Below are 23,316 nucleotides of genomic sequence, written 5' to 3'. Positions count from 1 at the left end.
CTTTCCCACAAAGCAGACAAAACTTTGTTGCAGACAAAGCAACCTATATATCCCAAAGGAAGAGAAACTTTCCAAAGGTTCTGAGAATTAGCATATGGTAATTGTCAAATCCCAGGATATCTTTTAATTGAACCTGCACAGTAGTTCACTTAGCTTGTATTCAGTGCTTAAATTGAGTAGAACCTCATTAGGGAGGTTGTGTCATGCCTTAGTGAAAGTGGAGAGAATGAGAAATACTGCTTTCCATGACACAGAGGCTTGGGAAAAAGGGAACAATCTGGTCCAAGGGCTCTTTCATCTGTGTGTCTGACTCTACTGAGTCCTCTTATGGGAGATGATGGGGAGGACATCCATGACCATCAAAGGAGTTTGGGATTTTCCTTCTAAATCCCATTCGGGGTTTTGTCTTCCACGAAGATCTGCTGTATCCTTCCCTCCTTTCCTCTCCTTGTGCTTCTTCTTCAATAGGAGCCTCAGGAGCAACTCATTTTTTTTTTCTTGCTGAGGAAGATTTACCCTGAGCTAACATCTGTTGCTAGTCTTCCTCTATTTTGTATGTGAGCCATCCATCACGGCATGGCCACTGATAGACAAGTGGTGTACGTCTGCACCTGGGGACAGAACCTGGGCTGCTGAAGCAAAGTGCACCAAACTTCACCACTAGGCCACTGGGGCTGGCGTAGGAGCAACCCAGTTTTAAAGAGTTCTCCTCCCCAGGAGCAGATCTTCCTGAGGGGACCGTGTGACCGCCAGGCTCAGCCTGCAACTACTTCCCTGGGCTTCTCTCTCTCTCGTCGGCAATTCACTCACTCTGTTCTAACCACTCTGAACTCTTCCCTTCTCAGGGCTGTGACTAGGTGAGGCAAGCGACGTGCCCAGGGGCCAAAATTTAAGAAGTCCCCCACTCTCAGATGCCACCCCTGCACTTATATGAACCTGAGTGTGAGTGCCTCCATTGAATCACCCCATCCTGGCTCTCTCTGCCAGGAAGGCCAGCCTCCCCTCAGCCGTCCTGCCTTCTTGCCTCTCCAAACCTAATCCTCGAGACCCAGCTGAGATGCTGCCTCCTCCCTAAGCTCTTGCTCAGGCCTACCAGTCTTCCCACAGCCCGGCAAGTAGTTCTCTCACCTTTCTGCACATTCTCCTGCACATTCTCAGTAGACCTTATTTATACCTCTCTGAAGGCACCATAAAACTCGTTTACTTCTTACTCTTGTCTTTTTGTCTCTGTTAAACTATAGACTTCTTAAAGACAGTCTTTTTTTCAGTGTGCTCACAATATCTAGCACAGAGTTTGGCACACAGTAGTATTCATAAGTCTGTGAAGTGAGTGGAGTGATCAAGGGGAGAAGAGGGAAGAGCCCAGTGGTTATTGCACGGGCGTGGGAGGGTGAGGGGTAGGCATGGGCCCTGGGGCCAGACTGCCTAGCTTTGCTCTCTGGCTCTGTCTCTTCCTGGGCATGAGAACTTAGACAAGTTACATCACCTGTCTGTGCCTCCACTTCTTCATCTTTAAAATGGGATCGATAACAGTACCCCAACACAGGCTTGTTGTGAAGTCTAAATGAGCTAAAACATGTAAGGCACTTACACAGAGCTAATACAGAGCGAACCCCTCAGTAAATGTCAGAATTCAGAAATAAAAATGGTCTAGTGAAGGCACAGCCAAAGAAAATGCAGGTGTGCATGCTAAAGGCAAAACACATTTGTGACCAATGTCATAAAGAAAGTCCAATCTAAACCGTCACTGATGGAAGACAGAGGCACTGGCCTCATATTCTCTTGAGAACCCAGGTGCCTACTTTTTTGGAAAACATAATCTCGTCTCTATAATTCAATAGAGGAATTGCTTGGGCAAGAATATGATAAGGGAGGCTGCCCAAAAAAGGCAGCAGAGGAGGGCCAAATGAGCTTGGGGGTATTAAAATGTGCCCTGTCTTGATATCTGCTGATTTAAGGGGGGTGGAAACCTAATGCTAAGGGAAAGGCATGTTTTTGCTGCCATCTACAGTCAAAGTGCAATTTTTAAAGTTTCTTCACACACACACACACACACACACACACACCCAGAAAGGGCATTCTTGACAAAATGAGTGACAATGTGGATAAAGTTTGGTTTAAATTCTAGTAATTGAGATAATTTGAGAATATTATTATAGTGTTTTATTTGCTATTTTTTCTAAAAGTATATATGTTTAATCAGCAATATAGCTTTTTGAACATCTCAAATTGTGTTAAAACCTCATCAGAAGTCTGCTATAAAAGCTCACTTACTAGTGACACTGTCATCTGTTGGAGTGGCTTAGCTGCAGCTGTGGCAGCCGATGGACGGTTTGAGAGTTAATACAATGGGTTCAAAGAAGAAAAAGATGGATTGGATTTTACCCCATGTTATCCTGCCCCCTGACCTGCAGTTCTCTGTTTGTTATTATAATTATTGTAAATTGCATTTTATACAGGTGTCTTTTATTATTTGGACATGAGAAATCAACCAAAAGCACGTAAAAACAAAACATGACAGCGATGTCACCTCTGAGATGCCTTCTGCCCCTATGCTCCTATCTATATAATCTCCAAGATTATGATGTTTTCCCAACCTCCCTGTGCATTATTTTTAAAGGGTTAAATATAGACAAGAATTATTGGAAAAGCGTTTGATGGAGAAAAAAGAAGTGGCCCTTCAAGAAGCACACGAAGAAGAAGAGAGACAGAGGCGGCTAGAAGCCCTCAGGAAACAGGTGTTTTTAATTTAGAAATTTTCATGGGTGGTTTAAAAAAATGTCTCTAAGTGCTCTTAATAACATTATTACTAGGGCTTAGTTCACGACATCTGCTATATAAAATGTAACTTTTCCAAATTGGGACACTGATCTTCATTCCTGGGAGCAGTAAGATTTATGTTGAACCATTTCCAGTTTCTTAGTATATTAAAAGAACTTTATCAGCACCTTTTAAAAAGCTCTCCCAAGATTTAAATGCATCCATATTACCTCTAGTTTATTAGCTGAATAGTATCCATTTACAGTGGTGAAACTCTGCATCAAGGAGGATTTTACTCTCCTCAAAAAACCTGGTGAGGCTTGAGCAAGATAATCCTCTTTGGGGTAGGAACCTCTGGTTGGAAGTGTCCCACAGTCAACAAACATGTTAGAGACCACTTTTAATACAATTTTTGTGGAGAAACAAAAGCCTCCCATTGCTTTGCCTAGTAAAAGTAGGCAAAGGTTTGGAAACTTGACAGTAGATGGCAAGAGCAGGAATTTAAGAACTTGGGAAATGTGATAAAACAGTTTTACTTGGTCGTTTTTCAGTTTTTAAACCTGCAAGTGATTAGCTCAACTCATAAGCTCTGAAGTTGTCACTGACACCCTTTCCCAGCTGATCCGAAATGACTGTGTGGTTTCTCTTCTATGCCAGTGGAGGAGACAGAGACTCTTGGATAAGACCTTGGCCTCTGGTATCCTTCAAACCTGATACAACCTGGTTCACTACTTCCTGACAGAGGAAACTCAAATCTTTTACTTAACCTCCCTGAGCTTCATTTGCTCCTCTTATAAATGGGAATAATAATAATAGTACCTGCCTCATGGGTCTGTAGTAATGTGTGTTCACAGTCTTTGAATATTTACTAAGTATAAAGCCCTGTTCTAAATGCTGTTAGGTTTTACCTCATATAATCTTTACAACAACCCTATGATGTGGTTATTATTAATATTCCTCTTTTATAGAAGAGAAAACTGAGGAGGCACAGAGGTTCCCCAAAGTCACACAGCTAGTAAATGTCAGACTAGAGTCAAAGCAAGGAAGTCTAGTTAAATGAGATAATATAGAGGAAATGTAAATCCATACAACTATTATATCATCATCTTTGATAAAATTATAGAAATAAATTCAAAGCATAGGAATATAAGTCCTGGTCATTCTAGATCAACATAACTTAAATTATTCAATCATTAGCAAATAATTATGTACCATAGTTTTATGGGGAAAAAACAACGTCACAATTGCTAAACACATTCTTGTTCAAAATATAACTTTGATAACTACAGAGTCCATATGATTAGAATTCTTTCTATCTGTGAACCCTTTGAAAGAGGAAATATCTGTGCCCTTTATCTGTAACCAGTGTTTAGAACTATGGTATAAGACATTTTGGCTAGGAAACCTATAATAATTAAAGTATGTTCAAACCCCAGTCATGTCATTCTAGTTTCAAAATGGCATTAAAATGCCATTTTTTAAATGCTAATTCTTGACTTTAGGAATTAACAGGCAGGTGTTACTAATGGTGCATATAATTTACAAAATTAGTGGCTTTTCATTAGGATTCAGGTTTGAATGATTTCACTTGTCACAAAGGACAAGGGCATTTGGGTTAAAATGACTCTGCAGTTTTTCAGTAGAAGGGGGAACAATGGTTTATAACAGTCCCTGGACTGTTGCCTTGTACAATGGAAATTCACCCACCTTACCCAATAATGCCAACACACTCAACTTTACCCCCAAATGATATGTCCTAGATTCAGATTAACCAGATTAAGCTTTCTAGAAAGCTTCATGGGGTTGTTAGCATGGCCATAGATCGATAGTGGTTAAAAATTAATGTTTTTTACTTTTGGTTACTTTCAAAGTGATTGAATATGCAGATTTTTCTGTATGAGATTTCCTATGATTTTGTATCAGAAAGATAATTTTTTTTTCCTGAGGAAGATTTGCCCTGGGTTAATATCTGCTGCCAGTCTTCCTCTTTGGTATGTGAGCCACCACCACAGCATGGCCACTGACAGACAAGTGGTGTAGGTCTGCGCCTGGGAACCAAACCCTAGCTGCTGAAGCAGAGCATACCAAACTTAACCACCAGGCCAGCAGGGCTGGCCCGAAGAAAGATAAATTTTTATCTAAATTTAATCATAAGTGTAATTATTCAATCATTAGCAAACAATTATGTATCACGGCTTTTTAATGTTATGTTTTGTTTTTAAACCATTAACTCCTTTGTGGATCTCTAGGACTGCCCTGGTTTAATATTGTTTCTGCCCTCATTCTTAGGTTTTATGTTTAATAAAATTTCTTAACTTTAATGGACATTAAACATTATTGTTACCCAGAAGTATTTAGCTTGTATCTTGTTCCAAGTAGCCGTGCTTTTTCTTCTTTTAGGTTGCTATTGTCGCTCAATTTGACCCTGTTAGAATGATGTCAGATACAATGGCATCAAAAGCAAAGATGGGTATTGGAATTGAAGAAGAATTTACTCTTCAAAGGCCACTTTTCACATTGAATACATACAATGAACAGCAGGTAAATGAGAATTAGCGTGATTGATGCCAAAGCCATGCTTATGATAAGAAGAACTGTAGAAGTGTTTTAGGTTACATAAATATTTTCAATACTTACAACTGAATACAATGCATATTAGCATAATTTTTGCTTCTAAATGATAGCACATTACTGCATAATTCTTAATATTATAGAATCATTGATAGGTGACCATAGAACAGTTTGTCTGAAATGTTATAAATCTGTCATTGAAAATTATACAAAATTTTACTTTAAAGCTGCATTAATGTTGTATTTTATTGTTGAAATATTTCTCTATTATATTCAGAATTTGTTTGAATTCATAACATAAATCCTATTAAAGAAACAACTCAGGATTCTGATAAGACACAGCAGAGGGAAGCTTTCAGAAATGAAAACGAACAGAAGATAATGCATCAGAGCTAATGATAAAATAAAACATTTTCTGTGGAAAAAGTATTAAGGGGTCATTTAACCATTTCTAGGAACTTCTGATTCATCTTAGTCTGTTCCTATAACTGAGAAGGGGTTTTAAAAAGATTTTTTAGATAGATGCATGGAACTGGGAAAGAAGGACAGATGAATGAAAGGATATCACCGAAATTAAGGGAGAAAGTGGTGGTTAATTTTACAAACCTAAGGAGAGAAGCTAAATTCTTATTTCATTATTTAAAAAGCAGGAAACCCCATCCGTTGACCCACTGACAGATAAATCACGTGTGCCACTACTGTGTGCTGCATACTTTGCTAGGGAGTAAAAGGATGAACAATTTGTTTATTAATTGGAGAAATATTTATGGGACATTTACTCCCTCTGGCACTGTGCAGCTATAGTACCCGTCTGCGTGGAAGACAAGATAGATTTGTCCTGTAAACAAGAACAAGGTAGACTCGTCCTGTTTGGAGGAAGTGAGCAGGGAGCTGGGTTGGGAGGGAGAGTAGCGTGTATGGGAATAATGCCCCTCGGGGGGGGGGGGGGGGGATCACCTCCACAGTGGAGGTGTGAGGGCTGCAGAGGCATGAGGAAGGGAATGAACGCTTACCTGTGACTGACGACCTCAGAGAACATGTCAAAGAGGAAACGAAACTACCTGTTTGTCCAGGATTTTTGGCAGCAGTAACAAAATTCATTCCAGATAATTTAAGCTAAAAACAAAAAAATAGGTCAGGGGAAAGGGGTGGGCGTAGGGAGAGGGATTAACTATAAGGAAGCAAGGGTGTCTTCAGAAGCCAAATTGGGGAGGGCAGCTGGGGCCTGCAAAGCTGGAAAGCTCTCAGGTACCTGGGCTGAGGAGATACAGCTTTCACCAAGCAGAAGAGGGTGGAAAGAGGCCCTTTCTAGTGAAGACACCTTACTCTGGTGTCTTGAGTGTAAGGTCCCTGACAAGGGTGGGTGCTGGGAGATGAGACTGAAAACATCGCTAGGGTCAGACTGAAAAATATAGTAGGTCTTACTTGCTGAGACATTTGACCTTTATCTTTTGAGCAGAGATAAGACTTCGAAGCAGGTCAATCATATAATCAGATTTATGTTTTAGTAAAATGTCCTAAATGGAAAATTGGGAGGGGTGTGGGGAATGGTCAGATCTTTTTAAGATGGCAGAGCCCTAATAGAAGTGGAGGCAGGGGCATGAATGGCTCTGGCTGAGAGGAGGACGGGAGAATGAAAGTGAGGAGAATTCTAGGCTAGGTAGCAAGTGATCCTGAGAAAAGCCTGCATTTTGAATTCAAATCTACATCCACTATTTACAGGCTGTGTGAACTTGTGTAAGCTATTAACATCTTTATGTCTTCTTTTCTTTATCTGTAAAATAATAATTTGCAAAGTTCTTGTGAGGATTAGGATAAAAAATGTCAACTGCCCAGAATATTGCCTGGCATCTAGTAGTAATTCAGTAAATTATAGTCATTAGGTGGGGCTGCCATTAATCATATAGGAATAAAGAAGAAAAAACAGACTTAGGGAGAGAAATTGCTTTGTTTCTGTCATGTTTAGGGTTAAGAAGTCTAGTACACATTTACAAGAAACCCATTGGCTGCCTCTGGGGAGGAGGATTGGGGATGTGGAGGTCAGCACGCAAGGGAGATCTCCACTTCACTTGATATCTATTTAAAAAATTAGAATAATGAAACCGTTTTAAACCTCACAGTCCTGGAGCTGAGAAGAGAGGTGAATCCTGGAGATAATTAGGGGGCCAACAGCATGCAGGTGGGGCCTGAATCCTTGGAAGTGGTTGAGAGTGACAAGGGAGACCGCATTGGAGCAGCAGAGAGCAGAAACCTGGGGCTAAGGCTCAGCTATGTTGCTTCTCAGACACAAATCTCTGTTATTCTTGACTCATACGCGCCATGGCCCCAGTCCCTGTATCTGATCCGTTGCCAAGTTCTGTTGATTCTTCCCTCATAGTGTTTCTGACAGTTCTCTCTTTCTTACTGCCAGCCAAGTTTAGGCATTTATTACTTCATGTCTAGACAATTGTGGTAGACTCCTAACCACTCTCCCTGCCTCCATCTCTTCTTCCCCTGCCACCTTAATTTACCCTGAACTTACAATCAGATCCATTTTCTTATGAAGTGACAATGATTACGTTACTTCCCTGCTAAATGCAGAAACAAACAATCTCAGGAGCTCCCCAGACTCCTTGGCCTTCAAGCCTTTGGAGTTCAAGTTCCAGTCTTGGAAGTCCCAGTGTTCCCCAGGACTCTACCCAAACTACCCTGATCCCAGATTGACCTATTTCACCTCTGAGTTTGCATGTGCCTTCCTTCCTTGCTCCATCTCTCTTCCTCCTCGCTCTGCTTTACAGAAGAATAAGTTGGACCTTACAGTTAGCTCAAGGGCTCCTTCTTACCTGAGACCATCCGAGTTTCCCTGGCACCAGGAGCTGTTCCTCTGTGTTCTGCTACTCTTGGAGCATCTGTCACATGTTGCCATGAACTGTAGTTATCTGTGTACATTCTTATTACCTCTGTTAGGTTAAGAGCTCCTTGAAGGAGGGGCTGCTTTCAACAGCGTGTTATCCCATCCTCTAGAGGGACTTCAAGTCCATGTGAAATGCTTCATTAGCTGAAATACATATGTGGCCACCTTCTTATCATTGCCAACAGGGTCTGTTGATATTTAATATTCATAGAAGGAGGAATAAATTCCAATCAGCTATAAATGAAAACAGAAATTGAACTACTCATATGTCTATTCCCACTTAGAATCAAATTGATGGGGATTCTTTCTAGTTCTGCTTGAAATAGAAATCTATCCTTGGAAGAAAAGTTCTATTGATTTTGTTTTTCAAGTGGTGACCATGTGTTTAAACTTAATTTACATATTGCCAAATGATGGAGAAATTAAAATGTCTGTTTAAAGACAGATGCACAAGATTGTAGTTGAGATTTACTTTATTTTAACCAATGATTGTCTATATTTTATAATTCCAGCTATTGATAAATAATGTATCAATGATGGGACTGAAAGTAAGCTTCTTTCACTCTTTTAATAATTTTAATGTGTTGTGTTTTGACTAATGTAGTATACAATATTCTATACATCTTATTTGGAAACCACTGATATACTGAAAAGTGATAGTGTCAAAAAGGTTTGGACACTTTCAGTAAAAATAACCGGAATATAGACTCTGTATAAAAAGAGTTCATTGTCATCTAGTCATCTACCCAGCAAAAACAAATTATATAGCTTGGGGAAATATGGAACTAATTGATAAAATTTACTTTAGTTCAATGAATTGCTATTTATTTAAATTGTATTTTATTTCTACAGATAATTTCTGACCCTAGACTTCGTTTTGAGTTAGCACTTCGAGAAGCTGGACTTCATAAAACATTTTACGCCAAAGAGATATTACCAAAAATCAATCCTCAAAAACCCCCAAGAAAGGACATGGAGTCTACCATATTTAAAATCTAGAGCTCATCCTCAAATCCTATTATACACAAACAGGATTTTTTCTTTGACTACATTTGTATGGATAACAATAATTACTACTTTCTAAAATTCTTTACAATATCTGACATAGAAATCATAGCATCAATTAAAACAACTTTGCCTTTCTTTTGAGTCTTAGAATTTTATGCACTATTTTCAATATCTTTGTTATATTTAATAGTACTAAATTCTCCAAGACTGTGGAACTTAATTATGACATGTATAGTACATATATTATCATTTAGTAAATAGTGTTTTGGAGGTTGCGTTATCCCATGAAAAGAGCTCAAAATAACCATTTGTGAGAATTATAATTTCTGTTGCTCCTACCTGCTAGCATTCATTTCTGCGTGTTATTTCAGAATTTGACTTTTTAATTATGGAAGCTTCATTATCATTAATACTTCTATTATTTCTTGATTATTATAAGAGGAGACTCAACCTTTCTCTAAATTTAGAAACCAATTTTGTACACCATGTTTACTGCAAACCAATCATCCAAACAATTTCATTTTGCAAATTAGCACATAAGAATAAATTAGAAACTAGAAATTGCATTTCAAGCATGGCAATATCTATTCTGGCTTAGAAAAAATGTATTTTTGTGGTTGTTTAGGAGGACTTTTAAAATTTATAATATTTAGAACGCTATCAACAGTTCCACGTTATCTATTAAATATCTAGATAGTTTTGTAGAAAGAAAGTGTTTCAAATAAAACTCAAGCATAAAGTTTTTGCTATTTCTAAAAAGTGGTCATTTAATCAGAATAGCAGCTCAGTGTCGTTGAAAGTTGCCATTGTTCCTGTTAAGAAGATTAACCCCCTTTGTCTCTCCATTCCAGCTCCCTGCCATTTCCCACCCACCTCCAGCTCAGAGGTTGCAGTCTCCATACAGTTACTGAAGTAATGCAAAAAAAGACAAAGACCGGTCTGACTGATAGAATCTTTGGCTTTATGATCGTTCCCAACATGATGGGAACAAAGAATGCAAGAAGCCCAGCTCATCAGAGTAAACCTTTAGAAAAGATTCTATGGGCAGAACCCCTTATCTGTATTCCAAAGTTCATTATAATACCCTCCCAGTTCAGTCTGTCCCATCATCACAATATCTCATAACAGAAGAGGAGGAAGGAGTCTTTAACAAGATTCAGGGAGTAGTGAGCATTAGCATCTATCTTGAGGGTGTCTCCCAGGGTCACAGGCTCTTTTATGGGCTCTCAATTTACTTGACATGAAGCCTGAGACCATAAGACATGAAAATCCTGCTCTGTCAGAGCACGTCCTCTCTAAGTGGCAAGACACTGATGCTGCTCAGAGTGCACCGGTCCTTCCCAACATCAGCATCCGCACTGATATCCAGGAGATCTCACTCAAATTCCGACTGAATATCATCCCTTTCACGCTTTCCCAACAGTCAAGACAAGTAGTTGATGATGCACAGCAGGAGGTAGTGCTGCCATTTGAGAACTGCAGAGAGTTGTGGTTATGATGAAAACATTAGTTGAGATTTGGGCAGCAGCCTAGCTGTTGGTTATGCCCAGACTCAAACCTTATTGATTTTCTTTCTTTTTAAAAATAGTACTAATAATAGTTAGCTATTCAATGAGCACAAACTGTGTGCTCAGTGCCATGTATGTGCTTTACATATAATATCTTATTTGACCATCATAACAACCTTATGAAATTGTCATCCCTCTATTATAGATAAGGAAATAGGCTCTGAAAGGTAAAATAATATGACCTAGATCAGTTGTTTTTCAAAATGTAAGTCATTAAATCATTAAATTCAGTGTAAGTCATTGAATTTAGTGAGTCCTGACCAGCATTTTTCAAAGGAAACAAAATAAATCTGAATTCCAAATGGCAAATAAACATGAAAAGATGGAAATACCAATTAAAACCCCCAATGAAATATCAATACACACCCACCAGATTGGCAACCATACCAAGAAATCTAAAAATACCAAGTAATGTTGATACAGAACAATGGGAAGCACTCACTGGTGGTGGGAGTGTTGGCTGGAAAAGTTTGGACTTATTTGGTAAAGTTGAAAGTGTTCAGACACTTTGGTCCAGCAATCCTACTCCTAGATATATGCCCTTGAGAAGCCCCTGCATCCTCATGTAAGGAGACATAGAGTGGGATTCCAAATGAAAACAAGCCAAATGTTCATCAACAGTAGGAAGGAGATAAAAATTGTGGTAATTCATATACGGAATTGCATATAGCAATGAAAGTGAAAAAAAATCAACATAGACATAATATTTAGTGAAAGGAGCTAGAAGCAAAGGTATAAATACTGTGTTGTATTTCATTTATCTGAAGCACAAAAATAGGCCAAACTAACTTATAATGTTTAGGGATGCATACATGCAAGGCGAAACAATAGAGGAAAACAAGAAAATGATTAACACTAAAATCGAGGTAATGATTACCTCTTGGGGACAGGGAGGGAGATGGGGGCAGGGGCTTCCAACTTAATGGAAATGCTTTATTGCCTAACTAGGGCAGTGATTATAGGATGTTTCTAATTATTCTTTAAAGTGTACATCAGTGTTTTATATACTATTATATGTCAATGCCATAAATTCCCAATAAACTGAAAAAAGAATATTAAGAAAGCAAATTATTAAAAGTATAATGTCTTAGGATGAGTGCATTAGAAATAAACGTTTTAGCTAGTTTCTGATTTAATATGTCTAATTTACAGGAGTTTCTGAGGTAGCAAGGGCAGTCCTTGCTTGTGAGTCATATTTACCCTGCATAGGATAGGCTCCCCCTTATTTTCCTCCCCCCAGCCCTGTGCTCTGCTTCACTTAGGCTCTTGCCAGGCTAGTTCGTCAGGTAGGCGTAAAAAAAGAAAGAAGAGAGTATGTACCTAATAGGAATAAGCACTGTGCTGTGAAATTTGATTTCACTTATCCATTTGTATGTGTATAGTGGGTCACAACAAAATTGTATTTCTTAATGGGTAATGATCCAGAAAAACTGGAAACCACTATCCTCAGTCCCATGGTTAATAAATGGTATAGCCTGATTCAACTCCACGTCTCTGAGGATGATGGGTGCATCTCAAACTGAATGGAAAGAATGTAATTCTTGTAAGGTGGGAAGTCCTTTTTGTCCCCACTACCAAATCTGCAAATACACCCAAGTCTGCACTTACCCTCTGTTTCCTCTAGCAGAAGGAGCAACTCTCTGTCTCTCAAACACCAATCCTTCCGTGTGTGTTTTGGGTTTCATGCTCTCAACTCCACAAGAATTTCTTAGTTTTCGATATGCTCTTTCTCTCTTGTATCTTCAAGCTCTTCCTCAGCATACACAAATACTTGAATAAATCCACTTTAAAAATCAATCTCCCTTAGCCCCTCATTCTTCTCTAGCTACCAGGCTATTTCTCTGCTCCTCTTCTCAGGTAAACTTCTGGAAAGAGTTGCCTGTAGATAGATGTTCGATGTCTCCTCTTCTCCCTTCCCAGTCACTGTCATTCACTCTGATTTAGCTTTACCCTCATGCTCCCTGATGCTGCTCTCAGCAAGGTCACCGAGGAACTCTGCTCACAAACTTGGCGACCACTTTCAGTCTTCGTCTTACTGACTTCCTAGCAGCGTGTAACTGAGTTGACATCTGCCTCATTTAGAACATGCTCTTCTCCTGGCTTCTACGACACCGACCTGCTTTACCTCCTGCTTCTTTAGATGCTCCTTCATCTCCTTTGCTGACTCCTTCATTTCTATCCATCTCTAAGCGTTGGAGAGCCCTGGGATTGGACCTTTCAGCTCCATCTTTGTTGTTAAATCACCCAAGGGAAGATCCTTACACACTGTACTTTCATTTTAGCTTTTAAATTAGATCTTTTGACTGTCTTTTGATCTACAGGGCTCCTCCTCTATCCTTTTTCCTCCCTTGAAATTTGTTTATTAAAATATTATTTGTTTATTTGTTGAATAAATAAACGTGCAGAATTTGCTGTGTTGGATTTTGCTGACTGTACCCTCTTGGTGTAGTTTCATTGTTCCTCTGCCCTCTGGTCTTTGTGTTTGCTGTAAATCGATAGTTGAGTTTAGAGGCTTTATCAGATTCAGGGTCTTTTTTTTTTCAAGATGCCTTAATTGTGGTGTTGTGTTCTCTCATCAGGATACATACATTACCTGCTTGAACTTTTTTTCTGAAATTTTAGCTTCCACTAATTCTCAATACCTAGATCCATTAATTGGTTATGGATTGTGTAGTAGAAATACCATAACTCAATCACTCCTTTTATTAGCTGGAAAGCCTTATATAAAGAAAAATTTCTCTCTTCTAGTATTTGGTGGTATAAGCTAAATATGTGAGTCTTTTTCTTTGCTTAACTTAAATCAGTTTTCAAAATAATGAGTTGGTTTTCTAACATACTTCAAAGGTGATTAGTTTTGTAGTATCTTTACGTAGTCGTGAATTTAAATATATTTGACTTTTCGATCTATTGAAGTATTATCCTTATCAATGCTCAGATGATCTTCTTGCCCAATGGAAGTTCTTCAGTTTGGCTCCTGAGTTCTTTTAAGACAATATGGTAGACTTGATAACGTCCTTACTATTCCAGTTATCTATGCTTTTTAACAAAACTTGGTAGTTCGAGACTGCAATGTTTTAATACCTCTCATGTTTCTGTGTGTTGACTGAGTTTTACTGTATGGTTCTAGCTTGGAATTTATATTAATTTTATATTACTCCTGTAACAAATTACTACAAACTTAGTGGCTTAAACAGTACAAATTTATTATTTTATTGTTCTGAAGGTCGTAAGTCTGAATTAGGTCTTGTTGGGCTAAAATCAAGATGCTGACAGGGCTGCATTCCTGTCTGCGGACTCTGGTGGAAGAGAATCTGTTTCCTTGCCTTTTCCAGCTGCTAGAGGCTGCCCACATTCGTTGGCCCATGGCCCCATTTTTTGTCTTCAAAACCAGCAATGGCAAGTCTAGTTCTTCTCACATTGCATCACTCCATACTCCTCATCTGCCTCCCTTTCCACTGTTAAGGATTCTTGTGATGAAATTGGGCCTGCACTAATAATCCAGGATGTTCTTCCTATTTTAAGATCAGCTGGTGAGCAACGTTAATTCCATAAACAACCTTAATACCCCTTTGCCATGTAAAATAACGTGTTCACAGGTTCTAGGGATTAGAGAAATGAATATTTTTTGGTCTACCACAGGGTCTTTTAGGTGCTTGCAGTCAAATACTAGTTGGAGCTACGGTCATCTGTAGGCTCAACTTGGCTGGATAACCAAGAAGACTCACTTCCATGGCTGGCAGTTGATGCTGTTTGTTGGCTGGGAGCTCAGCTGAAGTTGCCAACTGGACCACCTACATGTGACTTCTCTGTAGAGCTTGGCCTTTTCATAGAATGGTGGCTGGGTTTCAAGATACAACTTTTCAAGAGCAAACATTCTAAGAGGCAGAAGGTGCAAGGTGCCAGATCAGTTAAGATCTACTGCTGGAACTAGCATGGTATCTCTTCCTCCATATTCTATTCATCAAAGCAATCAAGAGGGTTGAGAAATAAACTCCACTTCTTGATGGGGTACAGCAATGGCAAGGTCACACTCCAGAAGAGTATGTGAAATGGGAGATATTATTATAGCCATCTTTGGAAATCTGTCTCATTTGTTATCTGGCATGACAAGATGTTCCAGGCTCATTTTGAACATTTATTTTCCTGATCTGGAATGAGCCTTTTCTCTAAGAAGCCCTGGTTCTTTTTAGTGGAAAACTATATTTCAAGACCAAAGTTTGGAAGTTAAGGATTCTCATTGCTCCTTGGTTGATCTTCATTTCTAAGTCTTTTCAATGAGTATGGCTAGAAAACACACACACCCCATATCTCTCTCTCTATATTTATATCTATATCTATATATATCTACAGACACACATACATGCACACATATATATACACACACACACACACACAAAACGACACACACGTACATATATACATAACGATGTTTTGTTCAATGATGGACTGCATATACAATGGTGATCCCACAAGATTAGTACCATATAGCCTAGGTATGTAGTTGGCTATGCCATCTAGGTTTGTGTAAGTACACTCTATGATGTTTGCACAATGACGAAATCACCTAATGACTCATTTCTCGGAACTGCCATGCTGTTTTCCACCGCAGCTGCACAATTTTATGTTCCAACAGCAATGCACAAGGGTTCCACTTTCTCTACATCCTCTCCAACACTTATAATTTTCTGTTTTTTAAAAAATAATCATCCTAATGGATGTGAATTGGTATCTCATTGTGGTTTTGACTTGCATCTCCCTGATAGTTAGTGATGTTGAGCATCTTTTTGTGTGCTTATTGGCCATTTGTATATCTTCTTTGGAGAAATGTCTATTCAAGTCTTTTGCCCATTTTTGAACTGGGTTATTTGTTTGTTGTTGTTTAGTTGTAGAAGATCCTTATATATTCTACATATTAATCCCTTATCAGATATATGATTTGCAAATATTTTCTCCCATTCTGTGGGGTGGCACTTCACTCTGTTAATAGTGTCTTTGGGTGCATGAAAGTTTTTAATTTTGATGAAGTCCAATTTATCTGTTTTTTTCTTTTGTTTCCTATGCTTTTTATGTCATATCCAAGAAGTCATTGTTAAATCAAACATCATGAGGTTTTCACCAGTTTTCTTCTAAGAGTTTCATAGTTTTAGCACCTATGTTTATGTCTTTGATCCAGTTTAAGTTAATTTTTGTATATGGTATAAGGTAAGGGTCCAACTTTATTCTTTTGAATGAGAGTATTAGTTTTCCCAGCACCATTTGTTGAAAAGACAATTCTTTCCCCATTGTATGGTCTTGGCACCCTTGTTGAAAGTCATTTAACCATATATGCAAAGATTTATTTCCAGACTCTCTATTCTATTTCATTGGTCTATATGTCTGTCTTTATGCCAGTACCACACTGTTTTGATTAAGGTAGCTTTGTAATACATTTTGAAACGAGGAAGTGTGAGTCCTCCAACTTTGTTCTTCCTTTTTGAGGTTGCTTTATTTAATCACTTCTTTTTCCTTCTTCTTCTCCCCAAAGCCCCCCAGTACATAGTTGTCTTTTCTAGATGTAGATCCTTCTAATTCTGCTATGTGGGATGCCACCTCAGCATGGCTTGATGAGTGGTGCTAGGTCCGCATCCAGGATCCAAACCAGCAATACTCTGGGCTGCTGAAGTGGAGCATGAAAATTGAGATTGTTTTGGCTATTTGGGGTCCTTTGAGATTCATACATATTTTAGGATAGATTTGTCTTTCTGCAAAAAACGCAGAAATTTTATAGGGTTTGAATTAAATCTGTAGATCGCTTTGAGTAGTATTGACATCTTAACAATGTTAAGTCCTCCAATCCCTGAATGAAGGATGTATTTCCATTTATTTGTGTCTTCTTTATTTCTTTCAACAATGTTTTGTAGTTTTCATTGTATGTGTCTTTCACCTCCTTAGTTAAATTAATTCTTAAGTATTTTATTCTTTTTAGTGCTGTCGTAAATGGAATTTTTGAAAATTTCCTTTTTTAGGTTCCTCATTGTTAGTATATAGAAATGCAGCTGATTTTTATGTGTTGATTTTGTATCTTGCAATGTTGCTAAATTAATTTATTAATTCTAACAGATTTTTGTGGAATCCTTGGAATTTTCTATATGTAAGTTCACGTCATCTGCAAACAGATTATTTTATTTCTTTCTTTTCAATTTTGATGCCTTTATTTATTTTTCTTGCCTAATTGTTCTGGCTAGATCTTCCAATACTGTGTTTTATAGAAGTGGAGAAAATGAGCATCCTTGTCTCACCCCTGATCTTGAGGAAAAAGCTTTCAGTCTTTCACCATTGGCTATGATGTTAGCTGTGGGTTTTACCTATGGCCTTTATTATGTTGGGGGAGTTTCCTTCTACTCTTAGTTTTTTGATGTTTTTATCATGAAAGTGTTTTGAATTTTATCACATGCCTTTTCTGCATCAATTGAGATGATCACATAGTTTTTCTTCCTTCATTCTGTTAATGTAGTGTATCACAGATTGATTTTCATATGTTGAACCATCCTTGCATTCCAGGAATAAACTGCCTTTGTTCATGATGTATGATTCTTTTATTATGCTGCTGAATTCAGTTTGCTGGTATTTTGTTAAGGATGACATCAACATTTTTGAAGAATATAGTCTCGTTTTTAAAAAAATAGAAAATTCTTTATTTTGAGTCTGTTTTCTTTTGTAAACTTTTTCTGTTTCTTAGCTTTTATTTTCCTTAAGGCCTTATCTGTTATATTTTTCATTCATTGGTTCTTTCTAGTTTAATCTAATTTCTGAAATATTTTTCTTTTATTTATTATTTTTTCCTGGGACTATATCACCTAATTTCTGAGTTTTCCTAAGTCTTATTAATGTTCTTTCATATCTTTTATCACTTTCATATTTTTTAACTTTTAGATTATAATATTAACCAATTTTGTGGTATTGTCTCTCTGGTGTTCATTCCTTATCTTTAGAGATGTTATTCTGCTATCTGTTTTTTTCATGTTAACATTAAGATCTAAAACTTTTCTTTGCTCATTTATACTTGAAATTAGTTTTCCTTAACTTTTAGAGGTATTTGTGGCTCAAGACAATTCTTCTAACTTCATAGCTCTGGAGTTCTCTCTTTTGTTATATTTTTGCTGTGTTCAAAAATTTTGGCAGCTTATTTTCTGGAGATATGTCCTCCCCTTCTTTTACTAGACCTGCTATTTCCTTTGACTCTGTCGTTTCTGTGCTGCTCAATTTGGCTTCTCCTTGTGGCAGTTTCTCATCGTTGTGGGGCTTTTCCTAAAAGTAAGTTTTGACTAGTTAGTCTGGCAATTCATGGGGCCCAGACTTCTCCAACCCCTTCAGATTTTACTGCAAACTCTTTGTAGTACTCATTATTAGAGAGTGTAGAACTCTCAGTTTCAGCTGAAGTTTCCAGTGAGTACTTCTTGGCTCTCTTAGAGTTCTCAGGTTCATCTGATGCCCCTGGCTTTCCTCTGTCCTGCAAAGATGTTGGTACAATCAAGTCTTATACTTGTCAGTAGTTACTCCTTACTCATTCATGTTTGTTAATATATGGTAATACCTTGTTACCTACTGTTGAAGATTATCCTTGTGAGTTTTCAGCATTGTTGTCCATTTTTTCCTGTTTCTTTTTATAGGCTGATATGAGGAGATTAAAAAACTGTGCCACATCTGCTGTCATCTTCCAAGAATCCCTCCATACTTAACTCTTGATCCTAACTGCTTTTCTTGCACTAAACGAGCTTCTCCCCCAAGGCCACCCCATCTCAGTAATGGCACCACTATCCATCATATTATGCAAACCCGAGATTTAAGAGTGACTCATAAAGCTTCCAGTTCTCTCTCACTTGTAGCATCTAATCTATCAAGACATATTGACTTTCCAGCTTCTACACTGGAACCATATTGCTAATAGAGAATATTTGCTGTTCTTTGTGGCTTCACAGCTACACCATTCTCCTGTTTGGAGAATACCCCACATTATGCATCCATCCATCTAAGTAGAAGCTAGTCAATTTCCCAAGTCTCTCATGGTATATTCTCTGCCAATCAGATGCACCCATTTGAGATTTCATTCGTAAAAGAGCTATGTGAGAAGACAAGAATCCATTTTCTGACAAGGGTGGCAGTGGAGGCTTTCAGCTTTGAGGGATGATAGTTGTGTTGCTTTTATTATCTAGTACTCAGGGAGTGATGCAAGCAAAGGTGCATGGGACTAGCAGAGCAGCAGTGGGTCTTCCGTGAAGCAGTCTCCTGGTGAGAGCTGAGCATCTTCCTCAGCTTCCCTAGTTGGATAGACTCAAACATTGACTCTGGTCCTCCAGAAATTCTAGGAACTACCTAACACCCTTTAATAAATTGCTTTCCTATTTAAACTAGCTTAAGTGTGTTTTGTTGTTTGCCTCTATGGATAGAGTGATACACTGGCCTTTTTACAGTTCCTCTATGTACCAACCATGGTCTCATGCCCTCTATAGATAATCCCTCCATCTCTGTGATCTGTCCTCTCAATGATCATTTCCCCTCTCTTCAGAAAGCAGGAAGAAGAGAACTTTAGTTTTTCTTAATGTCACCTTAATCGCTGAATACTGTTTTTCCAGCAATTATTTTTACTCTATGGAAGGGCCAATTAAAATTTACTTTCTCTCTCTTCAAATAGTCAGCTCATTTTCCATATCTAAAGTCCTATATAATATTTTTAAAAATCATGAAGCCTACTTCTGGCATTTAGTTATTTTTTATAGGGCCCCCATTTTGGGGAGTTTTATGTCACCCTCATTAAAACAGTTCCCTCATCTCTTTAGTTGTCCTAGATTTTTAAGTCCAGGACACAGGTAAAATATGAAGTCATTTTGAAGGTAAAAGACATTTTTAAGGAAACCTGGGAAAATTCGAGACTTTTTAACATTAAAACTTTATCTGGAGAAGTTATGAGGAGAATCTAAGATGCAGACTTTTTAATATCTCAATCAAATCCCAGAAATGAAGAAGTTTGACCTAAGAAGAAAAATAAATGTGAGCATTCTACTGTTTCTGACACCTGATCAATGTGTTTTGGCAAAATGGTGCTATGCTTGCTGATGTATTTGAGGATGAACACTTGATAGATTACTGCCAAGTACTAGAGAGGTCCTCAGGGGGAAAGTGCTCAGGAATTTAGACACTGAGCATTTAGGAATGCGGAATATTTCACTTTGAGGCTCAATGTGGAACTGGATTGTAATAGAATTCACAAGCTGCGTGACCTCTTATGAAATCAAGTCTCAATCCTTAGAGAGGAATGTGGCATCAAATCTGTCCTGTTCTTATCATATTTTAAAAATCTCTGGAAAGATGTTTTCCCACCTCTACAGTAATTCCTCCTTTTATGCTAACAAGTGCCTGTATTCTTTCTTTCCTACTTTCAATAATATTTGATCTAATGTTTTTCACTGCTTAAACTTAATCAGGTTCGGATTTAAATACGTTTCCAATGTTGCTGTAGGCCTTACTAATTTTACCAAATACCTTTGTTTTTTTCCTCAGAGAATTATTATTTCATATGTGGGAATGAAAGTGTGGGGAAAGAGTAGTTGCATTATTTTCCTTCTATTTTGCACATTTTCCCAGACATGTCATTATTACTTAGCACCACATATGCTTAAAACTCTTAATATTTATAAACAATTTCAAAAACAATTTGCTTACATTTCTTTAGACATTTTATAAATATGTATTAATCTGAAATGCTTACTTTCACAGTATGTTTAAAACCAATGCTACAAAAATGTTTTTTTACTATTGAAAAACTATAAACTAACTTAGTTTGGGATGATTATTAAAAGTAATACTTATTTTTAAACTTACTAAAATGAAATAAAACTTTACTTGGAAATGAAGATAATTTGCTTGGTAAAGGAAATCCAGCACAATGCAACATGAATGTATGTCCACATGGATTAGGACCATGCTGTCTAGAAATAAAAGATCCAGATACTGTGAAGAGAATATTTTCTGATCCATGTTGTCATACCAACATAACATAGTTGCTTAAAACTGGCTTAAAAGTGGAAGCCTCAGGGCTTCTTTATGTCTCTAGACAATTTTCTCTTTTTCTCCACCTTTTCCGTCCAAATCTATGGTTTAATTCAATTCAACAAATATTTACCGAAATTATGGCATAAAATTTTAAAAAGTCTCTGCAACCATTAAAAAGAAGGATTATGGTTATGGTTGCACAACTCTGTGAATATTCTAAAAACCATTGAATTATACACTTTATATGGGTGAATTGTACAGTGTGTGAGTTTTATCTCAATAAAGCTGTTACGAAAAACAAAAGAACAAGGAGAGTTACATGGGCTAATACGAAAAGAGAACCAAGATACACTGTATAGCTGAGAGGCAAGGAGCAACAACAGAACACTACATATAGAATAATCCTATTTATGTAAAAAAAGAATGCAAATTTCTGGAAGGATGTATAAGAAACTGTCAGCAGCTGTTACTTTTGGGCGATTGGAATGGGAAGTTTTGATAGCGTGGCAATCAGGGAAGTTTTACTTTTCCCTTTATAGTCTTCTTTACTGTTTTAATGTGTACTATGGGCCTGTATTACTTTTATAATAATGATTTTTAAATCTAAATATTTTATAGAGTGCTATGTATCAGATGGTGGGGAATTTAAGAGTTCCAGAACCTGCATAAACCATCCTCCATGGTGGACAGCACTCAGCAGGAGTTCGAAGTGGAGAGATATCAGGCAATAAAAGATTTTTTGGCTCTGTGAATGCATGGTTGGATGGATGGATGGATGGATGGATGGATGAAGTGTTTGCATGTTGCCTTTTATGGGACACTCAGACAACAAATAATCATCTATGGCTACTCCGAATGAGGATAAAGACACAGTTTAATATAAATCCCTTCTCTTCCTAAAACATGCTCAGAATTTGACTGAGGAGATAAATCATCTCACATATTTAAGAAAAAATACAAGTAGAAGGCAGTAGATATGAGAGGACTACAGAGCAAACCTCCTCTTGTCCCGCTTGCTTCCCTGACAGCTTTTGACCCAACTCCTCAGCCTCTTAGGACACCGGAACAGCTCATGTCTCCTTCATTCCTTTCCTGCCATCCCCTTCCAGCTTAGACACAGAGATAAGAAAGAACTAGGAAGTGAAAGGAACAGAGAGGGTAGACCAGTTTGGATGGATGCAAAGGTTTGTGTCAAGGGGTAGAGGGAGTTTTAGAGCAGACCTATAATTGCATGGTGTATAAATAAGTCTCAAATTAAAATGTGAAATTGAGGGGGCTGGCATGGAGGCATAGTGGTTAAGTTCGCATGCTGTGCTTCAGCAGCACAGGGTTCGCAGGTTCAGATCCTGGGTGTGGACCTAGCACCACTTGGAAAGCCATGCTGTGGTAGCATCCCACATACAAAGTAGAGGAAATGAGCACAGATGTTAGCTCAGCGACAGTCTTCTTCAAGCAAAAAGAGGAAGATTGGCAACACATATTAGCTCAGGGCCAATCTTCCCCACATGCACAGAAAAGTGAAACTGAGATCCCATGGCTGAGCATTTCTACAGTTGACCATGACCAGTACTACCCTCAGAAAACCTCCCCATGGAGAAATGGAAAATCTCTTAGTCTTCTACACAGGTGTAGATAAAGGAAATTACATAACCTGTGGTGTAAGCACTGAAAAGAAGGTTGCAGAATATTATACGGCAAGAATATTAGGACCCAGAAGTCAGACATTAGGCATGGATGACTCTTCTAAGTGATGTGGCTTGTTGAGTTGGCTTTACAAGGTAGCAGAAGTCTTCTTCTGGGTGATAATGGGACTCTACCACTAGGGAAGATAATAAATTTCTTGCAGCACTTTGGTTCAGACCTGGCAGATTTTGCATCCCTGCAGGCTGTTGACCATTGTCACCTCCTTGGTCTGTCACCATGATGAAAAAAATGGTACACCACTCGGATGTTTCCTAGTGCTGTTTGTGTACCCTTTGAGGCTTGATAAAGCTAGAAAGCAGTACCTATTAGTATCTGCGAGCTTCACGTGTCATCCTCCAACCTAAACCCATTCTTCTCAGACACAGGCCTATGGGTCTTGAATAAGAGTCTAAGATGTTTGAACTTTATAATGTAGACAGTACAAAATAGTTAAAGTCTTATTGGGCAAGAAACAAAAACCCTGATTCTGGAAGGTTAATATGAGAGCAGGGTATAAATTGGATGGAAGTGGGGAGAAGATGGGATTGGGGGAGGCATTTACGATTAGGTAGAATAAACCAGGTATGAGGTGATATGAAGGTGGGGATCACTGGAGTCTCTGATCCTTATCACTTTGGGTGGAAAACTGAACTCCGAATTCATTCATTATCCTCTTGCAAAGCTCCTTTAGAGGGATGGGGGAGAGGGTCCACCTACAAAGGAAGCCCAGGGCAAGTGAATATGCAAATAAAAATATGCATAACTCTCCTGAGCCTCAAAGTGCGACTGGCCTGGCTCTAGCTT

General features: G+C 38.2%; 2 protein-coding genes across 14 annotated transcripts in view; one reads left to right on the top strand and one right to left on the bottom strand.

Annotated features, from left to right (window-relative positions):
- Window positions 1-9,860, top strand: part of CCDC148 (coiled-coil domain containing 148) — a 227,982-nt gene extending 218,122 nt beyond the window's left edge. For all 13 annotated transcript variants that reach the window (XM_046657860.1, XM_046657854.1, XM_046657865.1 and 10 more), the window contains 3 exons: window positions 2,621-2,738; window positions 5,161-5,301; window positions 9,077-9,860. In XM_046657860.1, coding sequence (XP_046513816.1) covers window positions 2,621-2,738; window positions 5,161-5,301; window positions 9,077-9,223 — 406 coding nt within the window. In that variant the 3' untranslated portion in view covers window positions 9,224-9,860. The remainder of the gene's footprint in view (window positions 1-2,620; window positions 2,739-5,160; window positions 5,302-9,076) is intronic.
- An 8,261-nt stretch (window positions 9,861-18,121) lies between these two features.
- UPP2 (uridine phosphorylase 2) overlaps window positions 18,122-23,316 on the bottom strand; it is a 65,220-nt gene continuing 60,025 nt past the window's right edge. The window contains 1 exon segment of the mRNA XM_046659856.1: window positions 18,122-18,289. Coding sequence (XP_046515812.1) covers window positions 18,122-18,289 — 168 coding nt within the window.

Source organism: Equus quagga, chromosome 4, assembly GCF_021613505.1.
Source record: "Equus quagga isolate Etosha38 chromosome 4, UCLA_HA_Equagga_1.0, whole genome shotgun sequence".
Classification (NCBI taxonomy): domain Eukaryota; kingdom Metazoa; phylum Chordata; class Mammalia; order Perissodactyla; family Equidae; genus Equus; species Equus quagga.
The sequence above is the reverse complement of the archived record's forward strand: the minus strand, read 5'-3'. Positions and strand labels throughout refer to the sequence as shown.